General features: G+C 35.6%; 2 protein-coding genes across 2 annotated transcripts in view; both read left to right on the top strand.

Moving 5' to 3' along the window:
* Positions 1 to 3,701, top strand: part of LOC115838659 (A disintegrin and metallopeptidase domain 3-like) — a 98,254-nt gene extending 94,553 nt beyond the window's left edge. The window contains exons 20-21 of the mRNA XM_060291509.1: positions 345 to 401; positions 3,592 to 3,701. Coding sequence (XP_060147492.1) covers positions 345 to 401; positions 3,592 to 3,625 — 91 coding nt within the window. The 3' untranslated portion in view covers positions 3,626 to 3,701. The remainder of the gene's footprint in view (positions 1 to 344; positions 402 to 3,591) is intronic.
* A 9,671-nt stretch (positions 3,702 to 13,372) lies between these two features.
* Positions 13,373 to 26,469, top strand: part of ADAM2 (ADAM metallopeptidase domain 2) — a 79,761-nt gene continuing 66,664 nt past the window's right edge. The window contains exons 1-4 of the mRNA XM_030833887.2: positions 13,373 to 13,427; positions 14,006 to 14,082; positions 19,486 to 19,541; positions 23,057 to 23,135. Coding sequence (XP_030689747.2) covers positions 13,373 to 13,427; positions 14,006 to 14,082; positions 19,486 to 19,541; positions 23,057 to 23,135 — 267 coding nt within the window. The remainder of the gene's footprint in view (positions 13,428 to 14,005; positions 14,083 to 19,485; positions 19,542 to 23,056; positions 23,136 to 26,469) is intronic.

Raw genomic sequence — 26,469 nt, 5'->3', positions numbered from 1 at the left:
TAGTTTAAGAATTTACATGTAAATTATCTGTTTAAATTGGAGAAGCATTATCATAGATATTTTAATATTTCATCCAGTCTTCCATGTAGACAAAATAGAGAAAAGTAATAGATGGATTTTTAGTTTGAAATTTTAAAAATGCTTAACATATTTAAAAGTTAGGCTAACCTTAGAAAAAAAAACCAAGCACTACAATATATTATCCCTGAGTGGCATATAGAAAGCAAAGTGGATATTGGTACATATTAATTGAGTAATTAGGACAAATCTAGCTTTATTACTTTTCTTGACTTTAAGATTACAGTGTTTCCTAACCTTAAAAATAATTCTGTTTCTTTAAACAGGTCTCTATCAGAAGACAGCAGTAGGAACAGTAACAGCAACCAGTCTTACAATGAAAGGTGAAGTAAAAGAATCAAACTATTGACAAAATGATATAATTCATTAAATACTTAAAACAATATTTTTAACAGTACCTCAGTATAAGGAAGATATTATTCCCGTATTTCATCATTTTGATTTCTATTTGTTGCTATCATATACTAAAACAAAGACTAAAACAAAGCATTTGATGTTAATTTTATTTTATACTTATCTAGAAACATTTAATGTTAACTCACATTAGCCACAGATTTATTAACCAATATCTTTGTAAAAAGAAATGACTTCAAAGGGATTTTTAATATTTTCTTAAAATATTTATGTGCAATCATGCATTTGATTGGTAGATTTAACATTCTAAATGAGAGGTTTACACAAGTTTTCTCCCAACACCTGTATTTATTCCTCACTAACTCCCCGTTTATTGTTCTCCTTATTTTATTTCTTTTAAACTTTTTTATTTTGTATTGGAGTATAGCTGACGAACAATGTTGTGATAGTTTCAGGTGCACAACAAAGCAACTCAGCCATACATGTACATGTATCCATTCTCCCCCAAACTCCGTTCACATCCAGGCTGCCACAGAACATTGTGTTCTCCTTATTTTAGAAATAAGGAAACAGACATAAAGAATGTAAATAATTCCGCACATGTGTAGAATTTTAGTGAGTTTTTTGAGCTTGAGTTTGACAACCAGACACTAAGGTTGAAGCTCTTAAGAACTCTGCAATTTTGCCACATATTTTCTGATACAAGACTGGCGATAGGGAATGGAATTTACACTTATTGAGGACCTAGAGGATGCCAGGCAAATGCTAAATGCACTCACCCTCCAAGGCAGAAGAACAATTCTTTACCGTCAGTTAGGATAAAGGAGGCTTCTGTATATGTCGTTCAAATTTCTAACTCATGTGTAAAGAAATCGTGATATTTGACATATTAGACTTATCCCTGGAAGTAAAGGAAAACAATCAAAAACTCATCTAAGTGTGAGATCCTGAGATCATCTCTTTACTTACCTGCCACATTTGACTTTGATGGAGAAAAAAGTCAGTGGGTCTCTGTTTCCTTATCGGCCACCAAGCAAATCATTTATGACTCCTGTCCTCAATGTAAAGTAGTCTTATTTCTGCCTAGACCACCCTCTCCCTCTTCTCTGATCTCTTTACTAAAGGCCCGCATCTTAGGTGAAGATTCTGGCCCTCGGCTGTCTTCTTCTCATGTCCTCCGTCATAGTTCCTTCATCATGCTGGGTGTCTTCACCTGAACTTCTCACCTCCACACAACTTCAGTCATTTTCTCCTAGAGCGGTACAGTGAGCACGTGTCTCCCCGGCTTTCTCCAAGTCTTAATTCGTAAATGCAATATCTTGCTTTCTTTTACACTTTTTTCTATTTTTCACAGTCATCTCCTGCCACCAGTACTTTATGGTTATATTAAGGTCTTGCCTCAAGAATTGGACACATTCGTCCGATAAACATATTTTATAAGTTGGTATTGAAAGGTGATTCTTTATGGGGAAGATGAGAGAAGTGAGGCTAACTGGGCAGTTGACACTGAAGGAGGAACTGGGTGGCAACTTTAAATGTGGCTGACTGAGTAGGCCCTAGGGAGCAAGTGATGTGTCAGCAAGGAATTGGAGGAGGCACAAATAATGACCTAGTTTAGATATTTGAAAGGAGTCACCTGACATCACCGTCAGCTCACAGAAGGCTTCTATCTAAATGCAAAGGATACAGTACAGCAAGAGAGGGTGCAGGCAAGCACTGTGGGTCAGAGAGACGCCTCAGGCACAAGATCTCAAGGTTCCTTATTTTAAATTTTAAAAAGCCCATCATAAATCACACTGCCCTTATCTCAGCAAAAAGTGAAACCAGATATTCAGGCTTTCCCACAGCTAAAGAGAGAGGTTTACCGTTCCAGCTGTAAACCCAGTCTGTCTTAGACAGGCATAGAGCTGGTAGAGCAGCCCATGCATATACCTGGGCAGGAGCTTTTCAAGCACATGAATGATACAATGGAAAAAAAAATGTCAGGACTAATCCAGGAGAGAAGGGATGTTACCTCAGACCAGGGATAGTAAAGATGGTCTTAGGAATAAATTTTGAAGGTGAACCAACAGAATGAATTGAGAGTTTGGCTGTAGAGTGTAAGAAGAAGTGCTTAAATGATGTTCATTTCTATACAGCAGGAAGATAGCTAGGCTACCATGTAAAGCCAGACCTCTCTGTGTCTAAATTTGTGCTCTTAATATATTTAAAATTTTATTTTAAAATGTACGAATGTTGAAGGAGAAAATCTGCCTAGGTAACTTTGAGCCAGGACCGGTGTCTGATATGCCACGATTAAAAGGTTACATTTCCTCATCGATGAATGGAACGTAGTTGAAGTATTTTTGACGTGGTAAGGGAGGGATTTAGCAAGTTATGGTGTGCTTTTTACAAAATTCACAGGGATAAATTAGGAGAAAATTCAGTCAGATTCAGTCAGAACTGGAGACTAGTGAAATGGAATGCACAGGAAAAGTGTGATGAGGGCAGGATTCGTTAAGACGGAAAGAACAACACAGTTTTCAGAGACCTAACAGGGGTAGACTTGGTTGAAGTGGTGACTGGATAAATGTATTTGGGTTAGAATAAAAGAGAACTACAAAGACGAACATTTCTGACACAGTGGATAATGACAGCTTTTACTAACGGCGTGTTGTACAGCAGCTGAGAAGCAGCTTGGTTTTGGAGCGATGAAGCGGAGGGGAGTAAAGAAGGAGTTTGTTCTGAACATGTGTGTGGGACACCTGTTGGAAACGCACAGAGGACTGTTGGGAGTTCTCCTCCTCTGTAGATAAAAATAGAGAAAAGAGCAATTATTTCCTTCTTCACATATTGTATTGCTCTTTTTCTCTCTGTTTCCTTGTTCATGACTTTCTTTGACCCATGTGAAACATAGAGTCCGTGTAAATGAGACATATATAAATAGCAGTTTATAGCATTTCCTTTTAATGTGGCTATCACAAATGTTTCTGGAAAAAATCAAACCAAAGAAACAAAAAAAACTTGGGTTTACAGATTCTGTAGAGCACAGGTATAGGTTGTGACAGTATCAACTGTCTTATATTAATTAATTGATATACCTATAGCTTTGTAGTAAAATTAGACAGCTTTTATTAACCATTAAAAATGTAGCATTTCTTTTTTCTGTATTTCTTTTAGAATGGTAACTAAACAATACCGTCAAAAGCCATAATTTGGAGAAAAGATATTGCCAAGAAACACACCATTAACTGGGCTGGTTCAAGAATAAAAAAAAATCTGCTTTTCTCTCCTTTTGTGGTGGCTTAAAGCTTTCAATTTAAAAAACAAAAGTAAATCCTGTGAGTGAAAGTATGTCGCGTTGTGTCAATTCATTCTGTTCTCGAGCCCAAGTTTGTGTGCCCGATGCACACCGAAGCCAAACAAAGGGAAACGTCAGTGTTTGGAGCAGATTAAGGTTTATTGCAAGGACCAGCCAAGGAGAACGGACAGCTCATGCTCAAAAATGCCAACTCCCTGATGGCTCTTGGGGAAGAGTGTTTACAGGCAAAATTTGGGGCAAGGGCTGCAGGGTATGGAACCTTCCCCTGATTGGTTGGTGGTGAGGTAACAGGGCGCTGTTCCAGGAATCTCAGTCATCAGCCTTTCCTGCCAGTGTGGGTCCACATGCTTGTGCTCAGCCTCAAGTGACTTCCTGCATCTGGCTTGAGGGGGCCCTAGTTCCTGTTGAAGATCTCAGTCATACGCGTCAGATGGTTCTGCACGTCCCCGAGGAGGAACGGCACCAGGCCCCATGCTGCACTGTCGTTTCTTCCTGCCTTCCCTCACTTCCCTGATTAGTAACTGTTTGAATACGCCCTTTGGAGCTCAGGGAAGGTCTAGGAAGCTGAAAGCCTTTTTCCGACAACCTGGAAGCTGGGGACCCGGAAAGCCTTTTGTGCCCAGGAGGACCCACAGGGGGCCTTCTACCGCCATGATCCTCTAGTAGGAAATAAGCAGGTTGGCCTCTTTTGAACCTGCGAGGCTGTTGCATCCCTACGGAAACTTTCCATTGTGCACTCCTGCCACCGACTGCCCTCAGATACCCATGGCCCTGCTAATCACTCCCATCTCAAGAGAGGACACCTAGAATCTGCACCTCTGCGATAGTTCATGATTCTCATCCCCTACCCATTCCAAGCTTCGGGATATTGAGAGGAAGGGTTGCTACACAAGGTCAGCCCCAGAGCCCTCAGAGAGTCACTAGCATCCATTCCATCTTCAAGGAGTTGCTCACACTGAGTTCCTGGTCATAGATAACTGTTCTGTCTCCAGGTGATACTTCCCTGCCCTTGTGGAAATTGAGTTCTAGAATACATCTTTCTTTGTCCTTTGAAGGAACCCAGACTTGCTTCTCTTTCCTGACTGAAGCTGAGCTTTTCTGGGTGACAGTTTCTTGCTTCAGTGCCCCCTCTCTTCATCTCCCTCTTCCTGAGATGGGTGCACTTCTGCACACCTCAAAGCATTATTTGTGGGTTAGAGATCCATCAGCCTACCTGGAGTCTAATTAGGACCTACAGAATTTCCATCCATATAAATGAAGGTGCTCCTGGGTCAGGGGTGGGAGCATCTCATCACAAAGACCAAGAGTTTCTTTCTCCAAATGAGCAAATGATGAATGGATACACGAGATGTGGTCCGTCCATACAATGGGATAGTATTCAGCCACAAAAAGGAAGCACTGATATTGCTACCACGTGGATGAACCTTGGAACCGTTATGCTAAGTGACTAAAGCCAGTCACAAAAACCACGTATTATGCCTTTGTATGAAACATCCAGAACAGGGACATCTAGAGAGACTAAGATTAGTGGTTGTTTACTTGTGAGAGTTGGGGAGGTAGGGGTGGGGATTGAATAGCTGGGGTGATGGTAATAACTAAAGGGTAGAGGACTTGTTTTTGAGATGAGGGAACTGAAATTGACTGTGGTAATGGTTGCACATATCTGTGAATACACTAAAAACCCTACAATCATTCACCTGTGTGCTTTAAGTGGGTGAACTCTGTGGTAAAAATAATACACATCGGGATGATTCTACCATAACTTTCCCTCATCCCCTTTGCCACTATCTTATTTGGGGCCATTATGATCACTGTCCTGCCTTATTTAATTCATAATTTCTCAGGATCAGTTTCCCAGGAGTACTACCACCTAGCAGGTCCAAGTTTTAGACCTGAGCAGAGTTTATTTTTGCAACTATTGTTATAACACATCCTTGCTGTGGAGTGTACTGGGATAAAGGAAGGTGTGGGTGAGTGGCAGGCAGAAGTTGAGTTAGATTTAGAGCGTGAGTAGCTTAAGATATTTGTCAGAAAATTCAAAGACAATTACATGTTCTGTCTTCTGCAGTGGTGTCACTTTTCCCCTCTGAGTTTGTCTTGCTGGCCTCCCCATTTCTAAATCTTCCTTTTTACGGTTCTAACAGTAACTGTGAACAAGATACACTAAGGTTGCATTTCAACGTTTTCTTCCCTTTCCTCAACAGATTATAATCTAACATTGTAAGAATAGGCCCACAGTTGAATTGTGCTTTTTATTGTCTCATGCAGAATTGAGTCCAATATCCTTTTTTTTTTAATTGAGGTAACATTGGTTTTTAACATTGTATAAGTTGCATGTGTACCACATTTTTCAACTTCTTTCAGTGTGCCCACCACCAAATTTTTAGTTTCCATCCCCCACCCTTCTTCCCTTCTGCTTACCATTACTCTGTTCTCTCCTATGTGTTTGTTCTGCTTTGGTTTGGTTTCTTAATTTATTTTTTTCTGCATATGAGTGAAATCATACAGTATTTGTCTTTCTCCACCTGACTTATTTCATTTAGCATGATACCATCAAGGTGCAACCATATTGTCACAAATGGCAAGATTTCATCTTTTTTACGACTCCTATTCCATTGTGTATACATACCGCATCTTCATCCATTCATCTGTCAGTGGTCACTTAGGTTGTTTCCTTATCTGGGCTATTATAGATAATTCTGTAATGAACATAGGGGTGCATATATCTTTTTGAATTAATGTTTTCAGTTTCTTTGGGTTAATACCCAGAAGCAGAACAGCTGGATCACATGGTAGTTCCATTCTTAATTTTTTGAGGAATCTCTATACTAGTTTTCATAGTGGCTACAAGTTAAATTCCTCCAAATAGTGTATGAGGGCTCCCTTTTCTCCACACCCTCTACAACACTTGTTACTTCTTGCCTTTTTGATAATAGCCATTCTAAAAGGCATAAGGTGGGCTTCCCTGGTGGCGCAGTGGTTGAGAGTCCGCCTGCCGATGCAGGGGACACGGGTGCGTGCCCTGGTCCGGGAAGATCCCACATGCCGCAGAGCGGCTGGGCCCGTGAGCCATGGCCACTGAGCCTGCGCGTCCGGAGCCTGTGCTCCGCAACGGGAGAGGCCACAACAGTGAGAGGCCCGCGTACCGCAAGAAAAACAAAAAAAATGAAAGGCATAAGGTGATTTGATTCCTCATTCCAGTTTTGATTTACATCATTTCCCTAACAATTAGTGAGGTTGAACATCTGTTTATGTGCCTGTTGGACATCTGTGTATCTTCTTTGGAAAAACAACAATTTATATCCTCTTCCTACTTATTAATCGGTTGTTTTGTGAATTTTGAATTGTATGAGCTGTTTGTATATTTTTGATATTAAGCCATTGTTGGTCTCATTGTTTGCAAATATTTTCTCCCAGACCACATGTTGTCTTTTTGTTTTGTTGATGGTTTCCTTTGCTGTACAAAACCTTTTAAGTTTAATTAGATGCCACTTGTTTACTTTTGGTTTTATTTATTTTGCCTTAGGAGACTGATCCCCCCCCCACAAAAAAAATTGGTACAATTTATGTCAAAGAGTTTTCTGCCTATGTTCCCTTGTAGGACTTTTATGGCTTCAATTCTTACATTTAGGTCTTCTATCTTCTCTTCCTTCACAGTATAACTAAGGACTTGTTTTATTCGGTAGCATGTCTTTATCCAGGGGATTTATTTTCAACTATATAAATATGAAAGTAGAAGACTATTTTTCCTTTCTCTGAGCGAGCACTAGAAGTCCAGCTTCTGGTTCCTACATCTTGCCTTAAAACCTGGTGGTTAGGGCTTCCCTGGTAGCACAGTGGTTGAGAGTCCGCCGGCCGATGCAGGGGACGCAGGTTCGTGCCCCGGTCCGGGAAGATCCCGCATGCCGCGGAGCGGCTGGGCCCGTGAGCCATGGCCGCTGAGCCTGCGCGTCCGGAGCCTGTGCTCCGCAACGGGAGAGGCCACGACAGTGAGAGGCCCGCATATCGCAAAAAAACAAAAACAAAACAAAAAAAAAAACCTGGTGGTTAGCCAGATATCATCTCTCATGTTCTGATTTGTCTTTAACCTTCTTTCAAATTCTGATACTGGGATTTTCCCTTTTTTTCAAGCTTAGCTCTTATAGGATAACAGGAGAGGGTAACTACTAACCCATTTTTCCATGGTGCTAGATAATATTCCATGTTTTCATTCACACACATGCACACACATACACACAATATTTTTCTTTTAGGTATAAATTAAATTTTACTCACTATAAATTTTTATTGAGATAGAAAAATTAGAGAAGTTCTAAGAGTTCTAAGAATTTAGCTTGTAATGATTAGAAAGATGAGAAAAGTATCATTTTATTTATCAAGGTTAAATCATATGAAATGCCACTCTATACTACCCCCAATTTTTTTTTTTTTTTTGGTAATATCTCACTCTAAATTTCTTTACCATGGCCTTGCCTATATTTAGAACTTCCATCTTGTCATTCCTTCACTTCACTCATTACACTACAGGCTTTGAACAGGTTCCCATACAAGTTCCCTACTGCTATTCAAAATGCTAGATCATTTCCCAAACTTTCTATCTCAGCCAAAACATCAATTCCACAAATAGGTTTTTCTAACTATCTTATCTATATGGTCACACCCCTCCTCAAAATTCTCTATTCGAGCACTCCATTTCTTCAGAGCACTTTTCACGACCTCTTTATATTGGGGAAGTTTGTCATTAATTTCCTATTAATTTTCTTTCTCCTCTTCTGTAATATAAGCTCCAAGTGTGGACACAGTCCCTTTCTTTCACATGTGCCACTATATTGTTTTCTTCTTCTTTTTTTTTTTTGCTGCACCATGCAGCATGTGGGGTCTTAGTTCCCCAAGAGGGATTGAACCCGTGCCCCCTGCAGTGGAAGCATTGAATCTTAACCACTGGACCACCAGGGAAGTCCCCAGTATGCCACTATATTCTTATTTTCTATTGTAGTGCCTGACATGTATGTATATTGAATTAGTTTTGCAAATTGAATGATTTGATTTAATAAGAAAGTTAAATAAATGTGTTTTATATTGATTGCATCAGAAATACTAAGTGTGTTTAAGGCTATGGAATTTGGGCATGCCAAATTTTTCACCAGAGAACATTGGTAGTTTAATTACTTTTTTCCATTGTTTCATGCTTCTTAATCAATTAACTAGTATGGATATTTGTATCAAAGATTTATCAAAATAAAGTGTAATATGTGCTCAACATAAAGTACTAAAGTATAAAATTTTATAGGATCAAAACTGTTTTAATTCATTACTTGCTTTTGTTTTCTTCTTACATAATGGTGTTCTCTTCAATCTTCTTTATTTTAGTATCCAGGTGCAATAACATTGGAGGGATTTTTAGTTATTATAGCTCAATTATTTGGCCTTAAGTTAAGATTAACATATGATGACATCCACAAGTGTTCCTGTCCAAGAGCTACATGCATAATGAATCATGAAGCAGTATAAGCCTTGTTTTTCATTTGAATTAATTTCACACATACGTTTGTGAGGTTGTTTACAAGACATGGTGAATTTCTTATTCTTTATACTCAGTTCCACATCAAAAGTTGGAAAGGTATGTTGTGCCTGAAGAGATATCACAGATTTGTCCAAATGATACAAGACTCCAGAAGGTGGTAAATCTCATGATAATGAAATATTTACTCAAGGGAATTAGAGGGAAAATTTAAATATTTATGAAGACTATGAAATATTTTATAAAATATAATACTACTTCTGTTTTTGTTGTTGTAGTATCTATTGCCAAGGCAAAGATGTCTAAAATCTTGCTTAAAAATATAACAAAGAACTGGCAGCTTTGACTATTATTTTGATGGAAATAAAAAGGAGGAAAGATTTGAAGAGGAAAAAGAATTGCCCTCATTTGCAGAAATTATGATTAACTACCTACTTAAATCAACAGAATCAGTTTACAATTAGAACAACAACATCAAAAAATTCATCAGGATGATCAGTCTTGGAAAACACTAAGAAAATGGATGCCTATTATAAAATTTCTAATTTTTCCAGAAGAGATCTATAAGTTCAGTAAAATCCCAATCTATATTTTAGATTATTTTTTAAGGAACTTGATAAACTCTATGGGAAGTGATAAAATGAAGATGGTAAACATAGACAACCTTTTGGGGATTATGAGGTGCAATTTATGATCAAAGAAGGGATTTTATTTTGGGGAGACACTACATATTGTCTACCGACTTTTAGAAATAAAGAAATGGGGGAAAGATGATGATGTTGGATATAATGAAGACTTAAGAGCAAAATCATGGAATAAACTAGAGAGGAGAGGATCTGGTACGTAAAAAAAGGGACTGGCTTTTATCAGAGCTGGGCATATTCAATTATTGTGATAGAGTGTTTGGAGGGTAAATAGATAGATATGAAGGTAGTTGAATAGCTGTGAGACAGGCTGGGACCTGGGACCCTTTGCTGCAGTGCTGCAGTGCTTCCACTTGGACAAATCTCTCTTCGAGCAATAAAATACAAAGAAGCTGTATGGGACTGAAAATAACTGCGTGCATGCTGAGTTGGGACAAATTCTGGACAAAAGATACAAAAAGACCCCAAAAAAGAAACACCCAACTGCCGCTTTTGAAGAGCCTGGAGCAAAAGCAGGGTACTGTGCATGACCCCTGCACACAACACCACCTAAGGGGTGAGCAAACCACCTAAGCCACCATTCTGGCCTGACCCCTGGACACACCCCTACCCTCACCCCATATAAGGAACAAGCTTGCCCCCCCACCCCCACCTCAGGGAGCGAGCTAGCAAGGGAAACTGTTGATTGTTTTCACTCCCCCACCGCTGCTTGCAGCAGGGGCCCCAATACAGCCTTGCCTGAATTTCTTGTCTGGCCTCTGACCAATTTCTATTGATTAAGGAGACCAAGAACCCTGGTTGGTAACAGTTGAAACAGAGACCATCTGGCACACTATTTCAGCAAAGCTGAAACTATTTTCTATTTCATTCTTTACAGAAAATGTTTGCTGTACCCTATTCTATAGCATTTCCAAGAGCTGCTTGTGGGATTTAGTTTTATCTTACAGGAGCAGTAACCAGCTCACAGACTCACATGTGTTGGCATGCTTCCCTTCCCTAACGTCCCATACCAGTGCTTTGGTGGTAGGCAGAATGGACCTTTAAAGATGTCCTCACTCTAATCCCTGGAATTTGTGGACATGTATGTTACATGGTAGAAGGTAAGTTGCAGAAGTAATTAAGGTGATGGACCTTCAAGTAGGGACACTATCCTAGATTATCTGGGTGGGTCCAATCTAATCTCATGAGCCCTTAAAAACAGAGAATATTCTCCAGGTGAAGTCAGAGAGATGTGGCAGAATGGGGCTCAAAAAGACTGGTGCTGGGAAAACTGGACATCTACATGTGAAAGAATGAAATTAGAATATTTCCTCACACCATACACAAAATGGATTAAAGATCTAAAGGTAAGACCCCAAACCTTAAAACTCTAAGAAGATAACCTAGGCAGAACACTCTTTGACATAATTTATAGCAGTATTTTATCTTTATCTGTCTCACAAAGCTAAAGCAAAAAGCAAAAATAAACAAATGGGACCTATTTAAACTTAAACACTTTTGCACAGCAACGGAAACCATTGACAAAACTAAAAGACAACCCATGGAATGGGAGAAAATACTTGCAAATGACCAACAGGGGGTTTATATCCAAAACATATAAACAGCACATAGAAATCAATATCAAAAAACAAACAGGCCAGTCAAAAATTGGTCAGAAGACCTGAATTGACATTTTTCCAAAGAAGTCATACAAAATGGCTAACAGGCAAGTGAAAAGATTCTCAACATCGCCAATTATTAGAAAAATGCAACTCAAAAGCCCAATGAGATATCACCTCAAACCTGATAGAATGTAGAATTTAAAAGTCTACAAATAACAAATTTTTGAGGGGACGTGGAGAAAAGGGAACCCTCCTGCACTGTTGGTGGGAATGTAAACTGGTGTAGCCACTATGGAAAACAGTATGGAGGTTCCTCAAAAAACTAAAAATAGAACTACCATATGACCCAGTAATCCCACTACTGGGCATATATCCAGAAAAGACGAAAATTAATTTGAAAAGATACATGCACCCCGATGTTCATAGCAGCACTACATACAAGAGCCAGGACATGGAAACAACCCAAGTGTCCATGACAGATGAATGGATAAAGAAGATGCAGCATATATACGCAATGGAATATTACTCAGCCATAAAAAGGATGAAATTCTTCCATTTACAGCAACATGGATGGACCTAGAGAATATTATGCTTAAATAAAAAGTTTTAAAAGTAACATAGCCTCAAAATAGAAGAATCAAAAATTGATAGTAATTAAGGAAATAAAATAGCCAAACATGGTTGGGTTTTGGTTATTTTCACTGATCCAAAACTTTTTTTTTAATTGAAGTATGGTTGATTTACAATATTATGTTCGTTCCAAGTGTACAACGTAGTGATTCAATATTTTTATACATTACACTCCATTTAAAGTTATTATGAAATACTGGCTATATTCCCTGTGCTGTACAATATATCCTTGTAGCTTATTTAATTTATACATAGAAGTTTGTACCTCTTAATCCACTACCCCTATCATGCCTCTCCCCCTTTTCTTCACCCCACTGGTAACCACTAGTTTGTTCTCTGTATCTGTGAGTCTGTTTTGTTATACTCATTTGTTTGTTTTATTTTTTAGATTTGAAATATAAGTGAGAACATACAGTATTTGTCTTTCTCTGTCTGACTTACTTCAGCAAACATAATACCATTTGCAACCACATGGATGGACCTGGAAGGTATTATGCCAAATATGTTTTTTAATAGCTCCAACTATAAATGAACAAAATTCTAATCAATAGTAAAATAGAAAAACAGATGGACATATTCAATGTGTGATATACAGCAACAAGAGGGGAAAAAAAAAAACTATTGCTACTCACAACGTGGATGGATCTCCTAATCATCATGTTAAAAAAACTTAAACATAAAAAGAATACATGGTGATTGGCTCCATTTATATAGGTTCAAAAACAGACAAAAGTAATCTATGGTGTTAGAAGTAGTGATTGTCAGGGGACAATGTGGCAGCTTTAGTGGTTCTATATTTTATTTCTGGATCTGAATCTAGGTGTTAATTACACTGGTTTGTTCAGTAGAATATTGAGCAGTGCCTATATATATTATATATTTATACATAAATGTATAACATATGTAGTATAAATATTTATATATATTACATAAAAGTTCACTTAAGTGTAGATGAATCTTCCTGTTCATTAGCTGTTTCTTCAGCCTTGCCTTTCGGAAGTGATTCTGCGCTTTCTTAGCCGGAAAGCGGAGTCACAAGGCGTCAAAGCCTCCTGCATAGATTTAGTGGCCAAGGCCGCCCACGTTGAACGGCGCACAGCAGGCAGCCTCTCGACCCTCCGCTGCTCTCCCAGCCGCCTGCCTCCTGCGGTGTGTGCGGTCAGGAGGGGTCTCCTCGCGCCCCCAACTGCCCTGTAGTCAAGCGTACGGCCGTTATTCGGGCTGCCATCCAGGACGTCCAGCCATGTGGTGCCTTCTGTTTCTGCTTCTGGGGCTCATCGGGCTTCAGACAGACGATAGTAAGTACTAAAACCCTCTTCTGACCTTTAGGGAATGTCAGGTCTCCTTTCTGTTTCCCTCTGAGAGGCTGGATATCCCTTTAAAAGTGTTTTTTTGGTGGGAGTTCCAACTGTGTAAGCCCGAATCCACTCCCACATTGCCACCTTTCCCAATCAAAATCCACTTTGGTTGCAAGGGTCTTTCCCACTCTTCTTGGGACCGTAGTAAAGATGGGAGATGCCGTGGCTTGAGTAGATCCCTTAAGATTAGAGTTTCATATACTGCTCTGCGTTTCTGATATGTGGATTCTGTAGTTGGAAGGTCCAAAGGACCTGACTTTATTTGTTCTGAGAGCACTTGGGCCTATTACCTCAGGGTTACCAGAGCCTGCCCACGGGGCAATATTTCTAAAGCAGTATACCTGTTTCTCTTTAAACGGTTTGTAATTCTAGAAAGAAGTGGGTATTGAGGTGAGGGTATTTGAAAAGAGTAAAAATGAGGGATGGCATATAGAATATTATGGATTTAGATGAGGAAATAATGAAGGAAGCTATGAGGTGGTGAGTGTTGCCCCTGTAAAACATTTTGCACCTTGCAGATTCAGAAAGACTACGTGTGCAAATTACAGTTCCAGAGAAAATACGGTCAACGTCAAGTGGAGGAGTTGAAACATACGTAATTAAGCCCTAACATTTTTCACAAACTAAAAAACATGTGACTATTTTGTTCCTAATAAGTAAACCTGGTGTTTTTCATCTCTGCACACTTTCTGAATTTTATATTTATACCCAATTTTTCTTAAATGGAAGAGCCCTTTTGAAAATGAACCAAGATTAACAATGTTTCATAGAAATATGGTGCAGTGATGCTTATTATCAAAGCCCCAAGGCCCATCTAAATCTAAATGGTTCTAAATCTCTTTCCCTCCTGAGCGTCTGAATAATACCTGACCTGATCCATTTACAGTCTCTTGTCACTCATTCACCATACAATATTTGGAGGATTTTTAGTAGTTGTTAAGTAAGCCTATGGCATCCCTATAGGGGATGGCAATCATTTGATTTAATGAAGTGTTGTATGAATAATTTTTATGTCTTGATTGAAAATATGTTCATCATTAAGAATTCTTTTTATGCCATCTTAGTGTATCTTGGTTCAGGTATTAGTTTTCTCCTTTTTATTCTTTGAATTAATTAGAAAGTTTCTTATCTGTTTTACTAATTTCTAGAATCATTTCTAAAGAAGTGAAGTGTTTTTTTAAAACACCACACCTTAATTTTCTTTTTGATTGGTAGTAAATGTTTAGATAATTTGAATGCAAATATTTCCTTATCAGCTACCTAGTTGTCACACTAATACAGATATCACAAGCTTAAAATTTTCAATATATAATTTATAAGGGAATGAATATTTATGAAAACTTTAAATCATTTAAATAGAAAAAAAGAGGTGAGACATTTAACAGCATTTTAAGAGTATTTTGTTTTTTTAATGGAAAAATCTATGGAATTACTTGGTCATATTAGAAAATGTACACAGAATCTACTTAGAGGGAAATATCTTCAACCAGGTTTCACCAGATACTATGAGAGTAATTCTCATAAGAGAAGTAAAAAAAAAAATCATCTGTCCTCAACTGTCAAATTCATGAGGGAAAAATGTTGACTATTTTGTTAATGTCTCTAACTCCAGTGCCTAGAACAGTGCTGGCTACATAATAAAGGATTAATAGTATTTTTTGAACTGATAAGGCTATTGTACCTACCGACTTAACGAATGCAACAAACATAATATGAAAAGTGTATGTTTATAATTATTATAATTAATAAAGAATATACCACAAGAGAATATTCAACTTAAAAAGACTAGGAGGTTTTAAAAATAACTGAATGGAACTTCTGTACATGAAAAATATAGTATGAGAGTAAAATCAAGAATTAACAGTAGCCAGAGACAGCTGAAGAAACTAAACAGATGCAACATATAAACAGCTCAAGGAAAAAGAGGAGAGAATTAGAGGCTTAAGTAAAGAGCAATTAGAATTCCTGGAAAATAGAGAAAAAAATCTGGAAAAGAGGTTATATTAAACATAGATGAACTGAGATCAGGTATCACAACACAGAATAAATAAAAATTAGAGTACATTAACACTTTTCAGATTACAAGAGAAGAAAATAATTTAAATAATGTACTTCAGCAGTTAGAAATTGAAACTGGGACAAAGAATAACATAAAAGCTGGAATTGATTAAAAAGTATGAATATGTATACCTCAAAACAAAACATATTGAATATACAATTGTAACTGTAACAAAAGAATATAAAGCATATATACATCTTGGTATAATAGGGAATTAAAATAATTTAAATAAAACTGTTAAAATTTTTGATTGATTAAATTTATCAGAAATTACATATATTTCAAATTGAATTTAAAAATATATACCACAAGAGAAACACCTAAATCACAAGGGAATAGAAAGGTCTAGCACAAAAATAAGAAAAATTATACAAAGCAAATAGTAAAGTTAGTATAGGCAGCCATATTTTATCAGGCACAAGTTGTCTGTAAGGCAACACAAATAAAAGTATGAAAGATTTTAATAGGGATGAAAAAAAGTGGACATAGTGATACATAGAGCAGAAATTTAACAAATGAATAATACAATGAATAAATGTGTCAAAAAATTCAAAAATCCTTGAGGAGATAAGCAATTTCATAGAAAAACAAAGTCTTGGGATATAAGGAAAGATGAAAATGCCCAACACTTTAAAAAATTTGAATCTGAATATAAATGTCTCTTTCTCCCTCCTCAAAAATACAAAAACAACCATTAAAACTAAGTCAAAAGCTAAATTATTTTACAAATAAATACAACCAAACATTTAAGAAAGACATAATTAAAACTCATAAAAACTCAGCCAGCAAAAAGAAAAAGAGTTAATACTGCTGAATACATAAAGGCAATATTACCTTGACACCAAAAACAAAGAAGGGTAATATAAGAAAGAAAATTTGGGACTGAATGAATTCATGAGTATAGGTGGCAAACATAAGAAATATGAGAAAATCTAATATAACAAAGTATTAAGAAATGACCAATGGCTTGTTTGTTTTTTTGTTATTGAGTTGTATGAGTTGTTTGTATATTTTGGAAATTAAGCCCTTTTTGGTCACATCATTTGCAAATATTTGCTCCCAGTTAGTTGGTTGTCTTTTGTTTTGTTTATGGTTTCTTCTGGGGTGCAAAAGCTTAGAAGTTTGATTAGGTCCCATTTGTTTATTTTTACTTTTATTTCTATTGCCTTGGGAGACTGACCTAAGAAAATATTGCTATGTTTTATGTCAGAGAACGTTTTACCTATGTTATCTTCTAAATGTTTTAGGGTGTCATGTGTCTTATATCTAAGTCTTTAAGACATTTTGAGTTTATTTTTGTGTATGGTGTGAGGGAGTGTTCTAACTTCATTGATTTACATGCGGCTGTCAAACTTTCCCAATACCACTTGCCAAAGAGACTGTCTTTTATCCATTGTATATTCTTGCCTCCTTTATCGAAGACTAATTGACCATAGGTGTGTAGGTTTATTTCTGGACTTTCTAGCCTGTTCCATTGATCCATATGTCTTTTTTTATGCCAATACCACACTGTTTTGATTACTGTAGCTTTGTAGTATTGTCTGAAGTCTGGGAAGTTTATGCCTCCTGCTTTGTTCTTTTTCCTCAGGATTACTTTGGCAATTCTGAGTCTTTTGTGATTCCATATAAATTATAGGGTTATTTGTTCTACTTCTGTGAAAAATGTCATGGGTAATTTGATAGGGGCCGCATTAAATCTGTAGATTACTTTGAATGGTATGGTCATTTTAATAATATTATTCTTCCAATCCAAGAGCATGGGATAGCTTTCCATTTCTTTAAATCATCTTTAATTTCCTTTATCAATGTTTTATAGTTCTCAGCATATAAGTTTTCACCTCCTTTCTTAGGTTTATTCTTAAGTACTTTTTTGGATCTGATTTTAAAAGGGTTTTTTTTTTTTTTAACATTCCCTTCCTGATATTTCATTGTTAGTGTAAAGAAATGCAAAAGATTTATGTGTGTTAATCTTGTATTCTGCCAGCTTGCTGAATTTGTTTGTCAGTTCTAGTAGTTTTTGTGTAGAGTCTAAATATGGGCAGAAGACCGAAATAGACATTTCTCCAAAGAAGACACACAGATGGCCAACAGGCACATGAAAAGATACTCGACATTGCTAATTATTAGAGAAATGCAAATCAAAACTGCAATGAGGTATCACCTCATTCCAGTCAAAATGGCCATCATTAAAAAGTCCACAAACAAGAAATGCTGGAGAGGGTATGGGGAAAAGGGAACCCTTCTACACTGTTTGTGGGAATGTATATTGGGGCAACCACTGTGGAGAATAGTATGGAAGTTCCTTAAACAACTAAAAACAGTGTTACCATATGATCCAGCAATCTCATTCCTGGGCATATATCTGGAAAAGACAAAAGCTCTCATCGAAAAGATACCTGCACCCCAGTGTTCAGAGCAGCACTATTTACAATAGCCAAGACAAGGAAGCAACCTAAATGTGCATCAAGAGATGAATGGATAAAGAAGATGTGGTTTATATATACAATGCAATACTACTCAGCCATAAAAAAGAATGAAATAATGCCAACTGCAGCAACAGGGATGGACCTAGAGGTTATCATACTAAATGACATAAGTCAGACAGACAAAGACAAATATCACATGATATCACTTATCTGTGGAATCTAAAAAATGATACAAATGAACTTATTTACAAAAGGAAACCAGACTCACAGACATAGAAAACAAAATTATGGTTACCTAGGGGGAAAAGGGGGGTATAAATTAGGAGTTTGAGATTAGCATATACAAACTACTGTATATAAAATAAACAAGAAGGTGTAGCACAGAGAATTACATTCAATATCTTATAATAACCCATAATAAAAGAGAATATGAAACAGAATATACATAGGTATGTATAACTGAATCACTTTGCTGTGCACCAGAAACTAACACAGCATTCTAAATCAACTGTACTTCAATTAAAAAAAAGAAAAAAAAAAAAAGAAAGAAATGGCCAATGGCAAAATGCAATTTACATCTAAATTGTTAAGATGATTGAATCTTAGAATATCAATGAATTAACTGTGTTTTAGAATTATATGGGGAAATGAATATACATATAGCATTAGGAGCAGTAAAACTACTGTTCAAAGTTCAATACCATATATGATAAAATAACCTAGCAATAGAAGAATGTAACTTAACTTTGTTAATCCTATAAAATAAACCTCTTAATCCTATAAAATTTAAATAAACTTTAAACATTTTAAAACTTAAAATAAATTTTAAAGATATAATTTACACTACATAAAAATCAAAGTCTAAATAAATGTAACAAAGGAAAGCAAAACCTCCTCACTGAAGACAACAAAACCAGGTGAGAGGAGGTAAAGATCTATATAAATTGAGTAGATCCTATGCCCATGGATTGGAAGGCCCAATAATGGAAAGAGGTCAAGGCTCCTCAAACTGATCTATAAAGACTAAGTTTTCCATTTGTAGACATTCTTTCTTAATAAAATCCATGAGTATTGCATCCAAACTTGGAACAAATTTTATAAAATCTACAAATATTAAACATTCTGTTTTGTTAATTCTTTGCTATACTATATAAATTTTCTATTTGGTAATTTAGTTATACTCTTCCATTTTAAGCATAAATTTTGCAATGGCCTCAGTATTAAGCTAACACAATTATTGGATGCAAGTCAACAATATTTCAGGGTCTATCTTATTGCATAAGTGTTAAAATTAATAAGAAACTGTACCAATTATATTCTTCCATCTATCTTTATTATGAAAGCAAATATTTAAATATCTGATTCCATTGGAATAAGTCAATATTATAAATTTTCCTCTTTTTTATTGTATTAGTGTGCTTTAGCATGTTATTATTGTTAATATAAAATGATAGTTTTTCTTTTTAACATTCTTCTCACTTTTCTTTGCTTTTTTAATATACTCTCCTGCTAGGTGTCCTACAACATTGTAATTGAAGGGAAGACATACACTGTGAACCTAATGCAAAAGTAGGTGAACTACATTATTTTATTACCTGTCTTTGTTCTATTTATAATTATTGTTCATATTTATCCAGAAAGTAACTATTTTGCATTTGTAAATATTTCTAGTTGCTTACTATTTGTCTCCTATTTTATGCTTAAGAAAAACATTTTAAACCTATATAATAAACATCTAGGACCTGAATCCATATGTATGCTCGCATCTTTTTCCTTCCCAGCAACATCAGGTTTCTATTTGACTATTTATGTGGTTTCATGGAGGATGAATTTTGATATTTTTCTATTTTTATCACGACATAAATATGACTTGTTTTTGAGTTCTCTTACATTCAACTATATTTGAAAGAGCATAGTGGATTTTTGAGTGGAAAGAACAGTGATTCTTTAAATTAGTTTACATATCAGAATGTATTAAGGACTTAGAATACAACTGTAATTAGCCAAACTCAATCCCATGCCAGCTAAGGAAATTGGGAAAAAATAAGCACACCATATTTGAGAATAAAGAAAAATGAAACCAGTAATGGTCGTTTTTAAAATGGGTCCTTTATTAAAAGTTTTGGTCAATTTGTCTCTTTATTATAAATCTTGATAGCTTAAAGATAAGGTCTTTCCATCCTTTTCTTCATCAAGAATGTTCTGGCTTTTCTTACTACTTTTCATTTTCATATATTTTATAATAAACTCTTCCACAAAGATATATCCATAGATATTGATTGTGACTTCATTGAATCTACAGAGTACTTTTTATGTCAGAGAACGTTTTACCTATGTTCTCTTCTAAATGTTTTATGGTGTCATGTCTTATATCTAAGTCTTTAAGACATTTTGAGTTTATTTTTGTGTATGGTGTGAGGGAGTGTTCTAACTTCATTGATTTACATGCAGCTGTCCAACTTTCCCAATACCACTTGCCAAAGAGACTATCTTTTATCTGTCATTTTTCCTGTCATTCCCTTTCAATTTTTTATTCAGTCTGGATTTTTTTTACTGAGTCTGAAATTCTTTTAATGCAGTCCAAATTATTATTTTCTTTGTAACTATTATTCTTTTCATATTTTAAAAAAAATCATTGTCTTCATACAGTCATGAATCCAAGCTGCCATTTTTTTCTAATAGCTTTTATTGTTTTCACTTTCATGTTCAACTCTAGGGTTCATCCAGAATTGATGTTTGTGTGTTTCATGAGCATGGGGATCAAGATTCAAATATTTTATCGTATTAGCATCCAATGGATCCAACACATGCTATTGGAAAAAAAAATACTTTCCTCATTGCACTGTAATGAAATGTTTTAAATCAAATGACTGTTTATGAGTGGGATATCTTTCTGGACTATTTTCTCTTATTTTATTTGTTTACTCCTGAGCCCTATTTATCTGAACAGATATCACACTATATTAAATACTGTACTAGGTCTTGTTACCCAGCCTTGTTCAACAATTTTAAGATGTCCTTGTTTTTCTTGATCCTTTAATTTTCCATATAATGTCTGAAGTCACCTTTTTTCTTTGTACCTTTTATTTTATATTCTTTTTCTTTCATAGTCTCCATTTTAATGAATCTATTATTTTATATTACACCATTTTCCCTCAATTAAATTCTTTGTTATATAACTTTTTACTATTCTTTTAGTATTTTCTCTAGATTATTGTATTAATCCCTGAATTATTAAATCTAATATACATTATTATTTTACCAGTTATCATACATTGTTAGATCTTCAAATCTTTTAATTTCACTTACCTTCTCCCTTTTCATTATTTTTCCTGTATGCTTTTAAACCCCAATTAGATATGACTATTATTTTTTGTATAGTCAATATCCCTTTATAATTAAGCATAAATTTGCACATTCTGTTGTTTTTCATTTTTTCCTGCGTTTGTTTCTATCTGCAGTTAATTTCTATATGTCTCAGGAATTCTCTATATTTCTGTTGTAGATCTGCTTATTTTTGATTAATTTGTATTCAATGTTAAATATTAACCTTACTCTTAAGAACTTTTTTGCTGGAATAAATTCTAGGATGACCTTTTAAAAATGACTTTTGTCCTTTCAAAGCATTATTCCGATGTCTTCTGGCTTTCCTCGTTTCTATTGACAACTTAAGCTATCAGTCTTATTGCTGTTCTTTGAAGGGAACATCTTCGTTTTCTTCTTGATACTTTGAAGGTTTTATTTTGGTTTTCATCAGTCTTTAAAACTATATTTAGGGGTGATTTTTCTTTGCTTTTATCATGCTCAAATAAAATAGGACTTACTGAGTCTATATCATCAATTTTGAAAAAACTTTGCTCTTATTTTCAGAGATTTTTAAGTTAATCTCCTTGGCTACTCTGTGCAACTTCAAAATTTAGCAGATGATTTTACAGGGAAAGAAGCTATGAATCTGATGCAACTTAAATATTCATATTTTTATTCCAGGACTGCACAGCCACCAAAAGTTCTGCTTGTTTCTAGGCTCCCCAATAATAGCTTTCTCCCTGGTCCAAGCATGGATATTTGACTTCTTTCTTTGCCAAAAAACAGTGCTTGTATATCACTAGCTAAGTCTCTTTATAGGACTTTCAACCCGGAATCTGTGTGTTCCCTGGAGCTCCACCCCACTGTGTATTATTTTCTTTTTTTGTTACAAGAATACAAAAAGTTTTGCTCTGTTTGTCAGTGGTTTGGCTCTTTGACCTTTTGCTTTCACAAATCCAGACTGCCATAGCTGTCACAAATCTTTATACTATACTAATTGGAAAAATGAAAATGAGATACCTACACCCACCCTTTCTCTTTGTAGAGCCTTTTAAGCATATTCTTCCCATATTACAAACAATGTATTTTAATGTGAGATCTCCACCTGATCTGTTGAATTCATTTCATATTAGTTCAATACTTATTGACCATTTGCTGTTTTCCAGATATTCTTCTAAGAGCTTGAGCTGCATTAGTAAACAAAATGGATATGAATTTTATATTGTTTATCAGATGAGACTAATAATGGTATGATAAATAGTGGATTAGGAAGAATGTTAGAAAGTGATAAATGCTTAAGCAAAAATATAGAACAAACTAAGAAGTGTCATTTGGAAATCCTATGCTTTAATAATTGAGGAAGTTGAAAATTTTTATAAACTTGTCAAGAGAAGCCTCAGTGAGATGTGGATATATAAGCAAAGACTTGAAGTAGATGAGACAATAAGCCATGTTGAAGAACATCCTAGAAAGCGGCAACAGCTAGTGCAAATACCCTGAGAAAAAAGTTTGCCTGTTGTGTTTAAAAAACAGGAAGGAGGACAGTGTGACAGTAAGGTGAGTGAGGAGAGGTCTGAAGACTAGAATTTTTTGAGCAAAATTAAAACTAAATCCATGTACTCAAAGAATCTCTCCCTCATGCGCTCTCTCTCTCTCTCTCTCTCTCTCTCTCTCCTCTCCCTACCTATCTATAATAAGTATAATAAAAGAAATAGCTTTTCATAATAAAATCTAGGAAACAAATTTTCCATTAAATACTTTTTATCTTTATTTTACAGAGTTTTCTTACCTCATAGTTTTAGGGTTTATGGTTATAATGGCACAGGAAGTATGAAACCTCTTGAACAACAGTTTCAGGTATGATTTTTATTGTCTGTTATACCTTTGTTATGTGAGTTTCTGTGACTGTTTTACTTAGGGTCCACATGTCTCTAGAGTATAACAAGCTGGAGTTTTGTTTTGGCATGAATGTAACCATTTCCTTTGATGATGTGTCTTGAATTAGCTTTGTGACACAGATGATTAACCAAACCACAAATGATAGTGATGCATTTAAGCTATTATTTCATGATGATGCACATGTATGTGTTTATGTACCTGTGGCAAGAGGGTTGAATATGGAGTGAAATACTTAAAATGAAAAAACATGACTTAAATCAGGAAAGCTAAATCTAGGAAGAAAAGGAAAATCCAAAGACTTGTCTGAAGTATGTTCAGGGACCAAATAAATACACATAAATTTCATGCACATTTAGGAATATATTAAATTTTCAACTACTTGGAGCTTCATTTAACAAAGTTTTCCATTTGCTGTAAATATAATAAAGAAATGTGCATAGAATTTCAAGGAATACCCATGCCTGAAATGCTGTTTTGCTTTTTACATTTGCCCTGCCTTACCAATTCCTATATTTTTTTAATTTGCATTCCTGATTTCTATGTAGCGAATTAACAACTACTTTGAAATTAAAGCATTTTTATAGAGACTAAGCTCTTAACAGGAGAAATAATAGGTATGGTGAGTTCTTTAAATTTTGCCTAACAGAGTAGGCAAATACATGTGAATCATCTATGGAGTTCTCTATACAAATATAAAAATGATGCATACTGTCAAAAAGTTTTATGATATATACATACGTGCATATATACATAATATTATAGACATACTTATGTATACACACACAATATATGTGTGTGGGGGGCATTTTTTGTGTGTGAGTGTGGTGAAAAAGAGACGGAGAGAAACAGAGGTAAAACAATGAGACAACGAGATGCACAGGGCCGCAATATCCCGCACCTGCATTTTAAGTAATTCTGCCATACCTAACACCTAACTCTACTTCCTACCTCCCAGGAGGTAATCATGAGAGACAGATGTATAATTCAAAAGAAAAAGCAAAGATGTTTTATTTATAACCTGGATGTAATAAGTTATTGAATGCTGGCCTCAAATGCCATGTTTGCCAAAGCTGCAAGCCTATCGTCAGTGTAGGAAAAACCAGGAAAGTTTATTAAATTAGGTTAGAAGCATATAAATCTATTTTTCATAAATTCCACAAATGATTCTCATCCCTAAAAGTTATGTTATCTTACTAACTAAAGATGTATCTACACGAAAACAAAGCAACCAGTTAGACACAGAAAGAGTTTGTTCCTAGTATCTGCAGTTTACTTTATGATCTCTCCAGGACAGAGAGATACTCATAATGGTTAAAAAGTAAAATTACCAGATGGCATAACAATCCAAAATGTGTATGCACATAAAAATAGACTTCAAATTATAAGAGGCAGAAACTGACAGAAATGAAAAAAGAAATAGGTAAATTATTATTATTATTGAAGATTTAAACATTTCTCTCTCAATAATTGATAGATGAAGTGGAAAGAAACTCAGCAAATACGTTGATGCCTTGAGCAGAACTATCAACTTGATCTCATCAACGTTTGTAGGCGACCACACACAACAGCAACATTCTTACTGTTGCTGAGTTTATACACATTCTTTTTTGAGTGCTAATAGAAGAATGAACAAGATATAATAAAGGAAAATAGTGCAAAAATGACAATGATAACAATAAGAAAAAAACTGGAGAAAAATTATATAATAATAATAATAAACTTTTGATTCCTCCATCTCAAAATTTTATCCTATGCTGACCTAAAAATGATTTATTTATTAATTTCCAAGTTTTCCAATCAACTTATGTATAAGGTTGATATAATTTACTGGTGGTTCTGAAGAATTAAATACATTATCAATCTGGATAATACAAACCACATTTGGAAGGAAGTGGATGAAATGCAGTGGAAAGGAAGAGGTATTTTTCCTTGATTATATAAAGTATGATTTATACAGATGAACCTGTATATGGGACCACAGTGAAAAAGTACAAATATGATAAGTCAGTGAAATATTTTAAAAATATAAGATACTGTTTTAGTCTATGTCTAAAGATACCATGCAGTAATTTACACATGGGAAGTTTAATGTAAAGAATTATTCATTGTAACAAGGATTAGAGTAAAACAATAAGAAGTAAAGAGAACTCTAAAGGTCATAGCAATATCAGATACAAGAAGCAGCCAGCAATCCCAGGACTGGGGTAAAGAAGACAGTTTCCTTGCCCCAGATTTGAGATTGTTAAAAGTGGCACAACCATGGATCTTCAAATAGGACAAGTCACTGTGGTGCTGTACCAAGAGATCTTGCTGTAAAATTTCTCTTTAGAACCCTCTGGAAATCTGTCCTTTGGGTAGCCAGGAAAGCTGTTCATAAGATGTCTCACCAAAGTCACTTTGCTATGGAAGGAGAGCGGCCTAGATGATGGGAGGATACTACCGGCTGATGGGTGCTAGAGACCACCATGCACACAAGGGTCTGGGTACTAGAGAATCTCCAAGCACTGAGGGATCCTGGCTTTGCAAAAAGCTGTACCCTGTGCAGGAGCCTACCAAGCTAGCACACCGGAACCAAATAGCAAAGCTCTCTTCCCATGCTCTCCAGTACCCGTTACTAGCAAAGCTTCAGTGCCACCTGGCAAAGGAAAAAATAATTAAGAGGTTTATATTCATTTGCACAAAGCAGGCAAAATGTTAATTTGAAGCTCAGTAGCAATACATCAATAATTGACAGAGCCTACAACTTTGACTACTTAGTTTTCTGTATGCACTCTTTTATACACATTTGAACTCTGTAAAAACAACAAAATCACCCTACATTTCTATTTAGCAAGATTCAGCCAACCTTCTCCCAAGTAAAGAAATTCTCATTCTTCCCTCAAAATGATGAGACACACAATCACGAGTCACTGTGTTCATTGCTAGCTCTATTAAGTTCTCCACAAATTTAGTCATGGTCCAACTGAATACTACGTTAACATGAGGTTAAATTAACTTGTAAAGTTAACCTCCAACCACCTGCATGTAAACTAATAACAGGAAGAGGGAAAAAGAAGAAAATGGTTAGCACCTACAAATAAAGATACCTATGCCTATGACAAGATAAGAGAAAAATATTTAAAGCTACTATAGTCTTCATTTCTGTAATAAGTCATGATTGCTACGTATGACTTCTTTTTCCCACTACCTGCTCCCCATTTCCATTGCTCTCAACCAGAACCTAAGCTTGTTACGGATATTTACCTAGCAGAATAGCACAAATCTTCACTCCCAAAGGGTTTGCATCCTTAAT

Source organism: Globicephala melas, chromosome 21 (assembly GCF_963455315.2).
Source record: "Globicephala melas chromosome 21, mGloMel1.2, whole genome shotgun sequence".
NCBI classification, from domain to species: Eukaryota; Metazoa; Chordata; class Mammalia; order Artiodactyla; family Delphinidae; genus Globicephala; species Globicephala melas.
The sequence above is the reverse complement of the archived record's forward strand: the minus strand, read 5'-3'. Positions and strand labels throughout refer to the sequence as shown.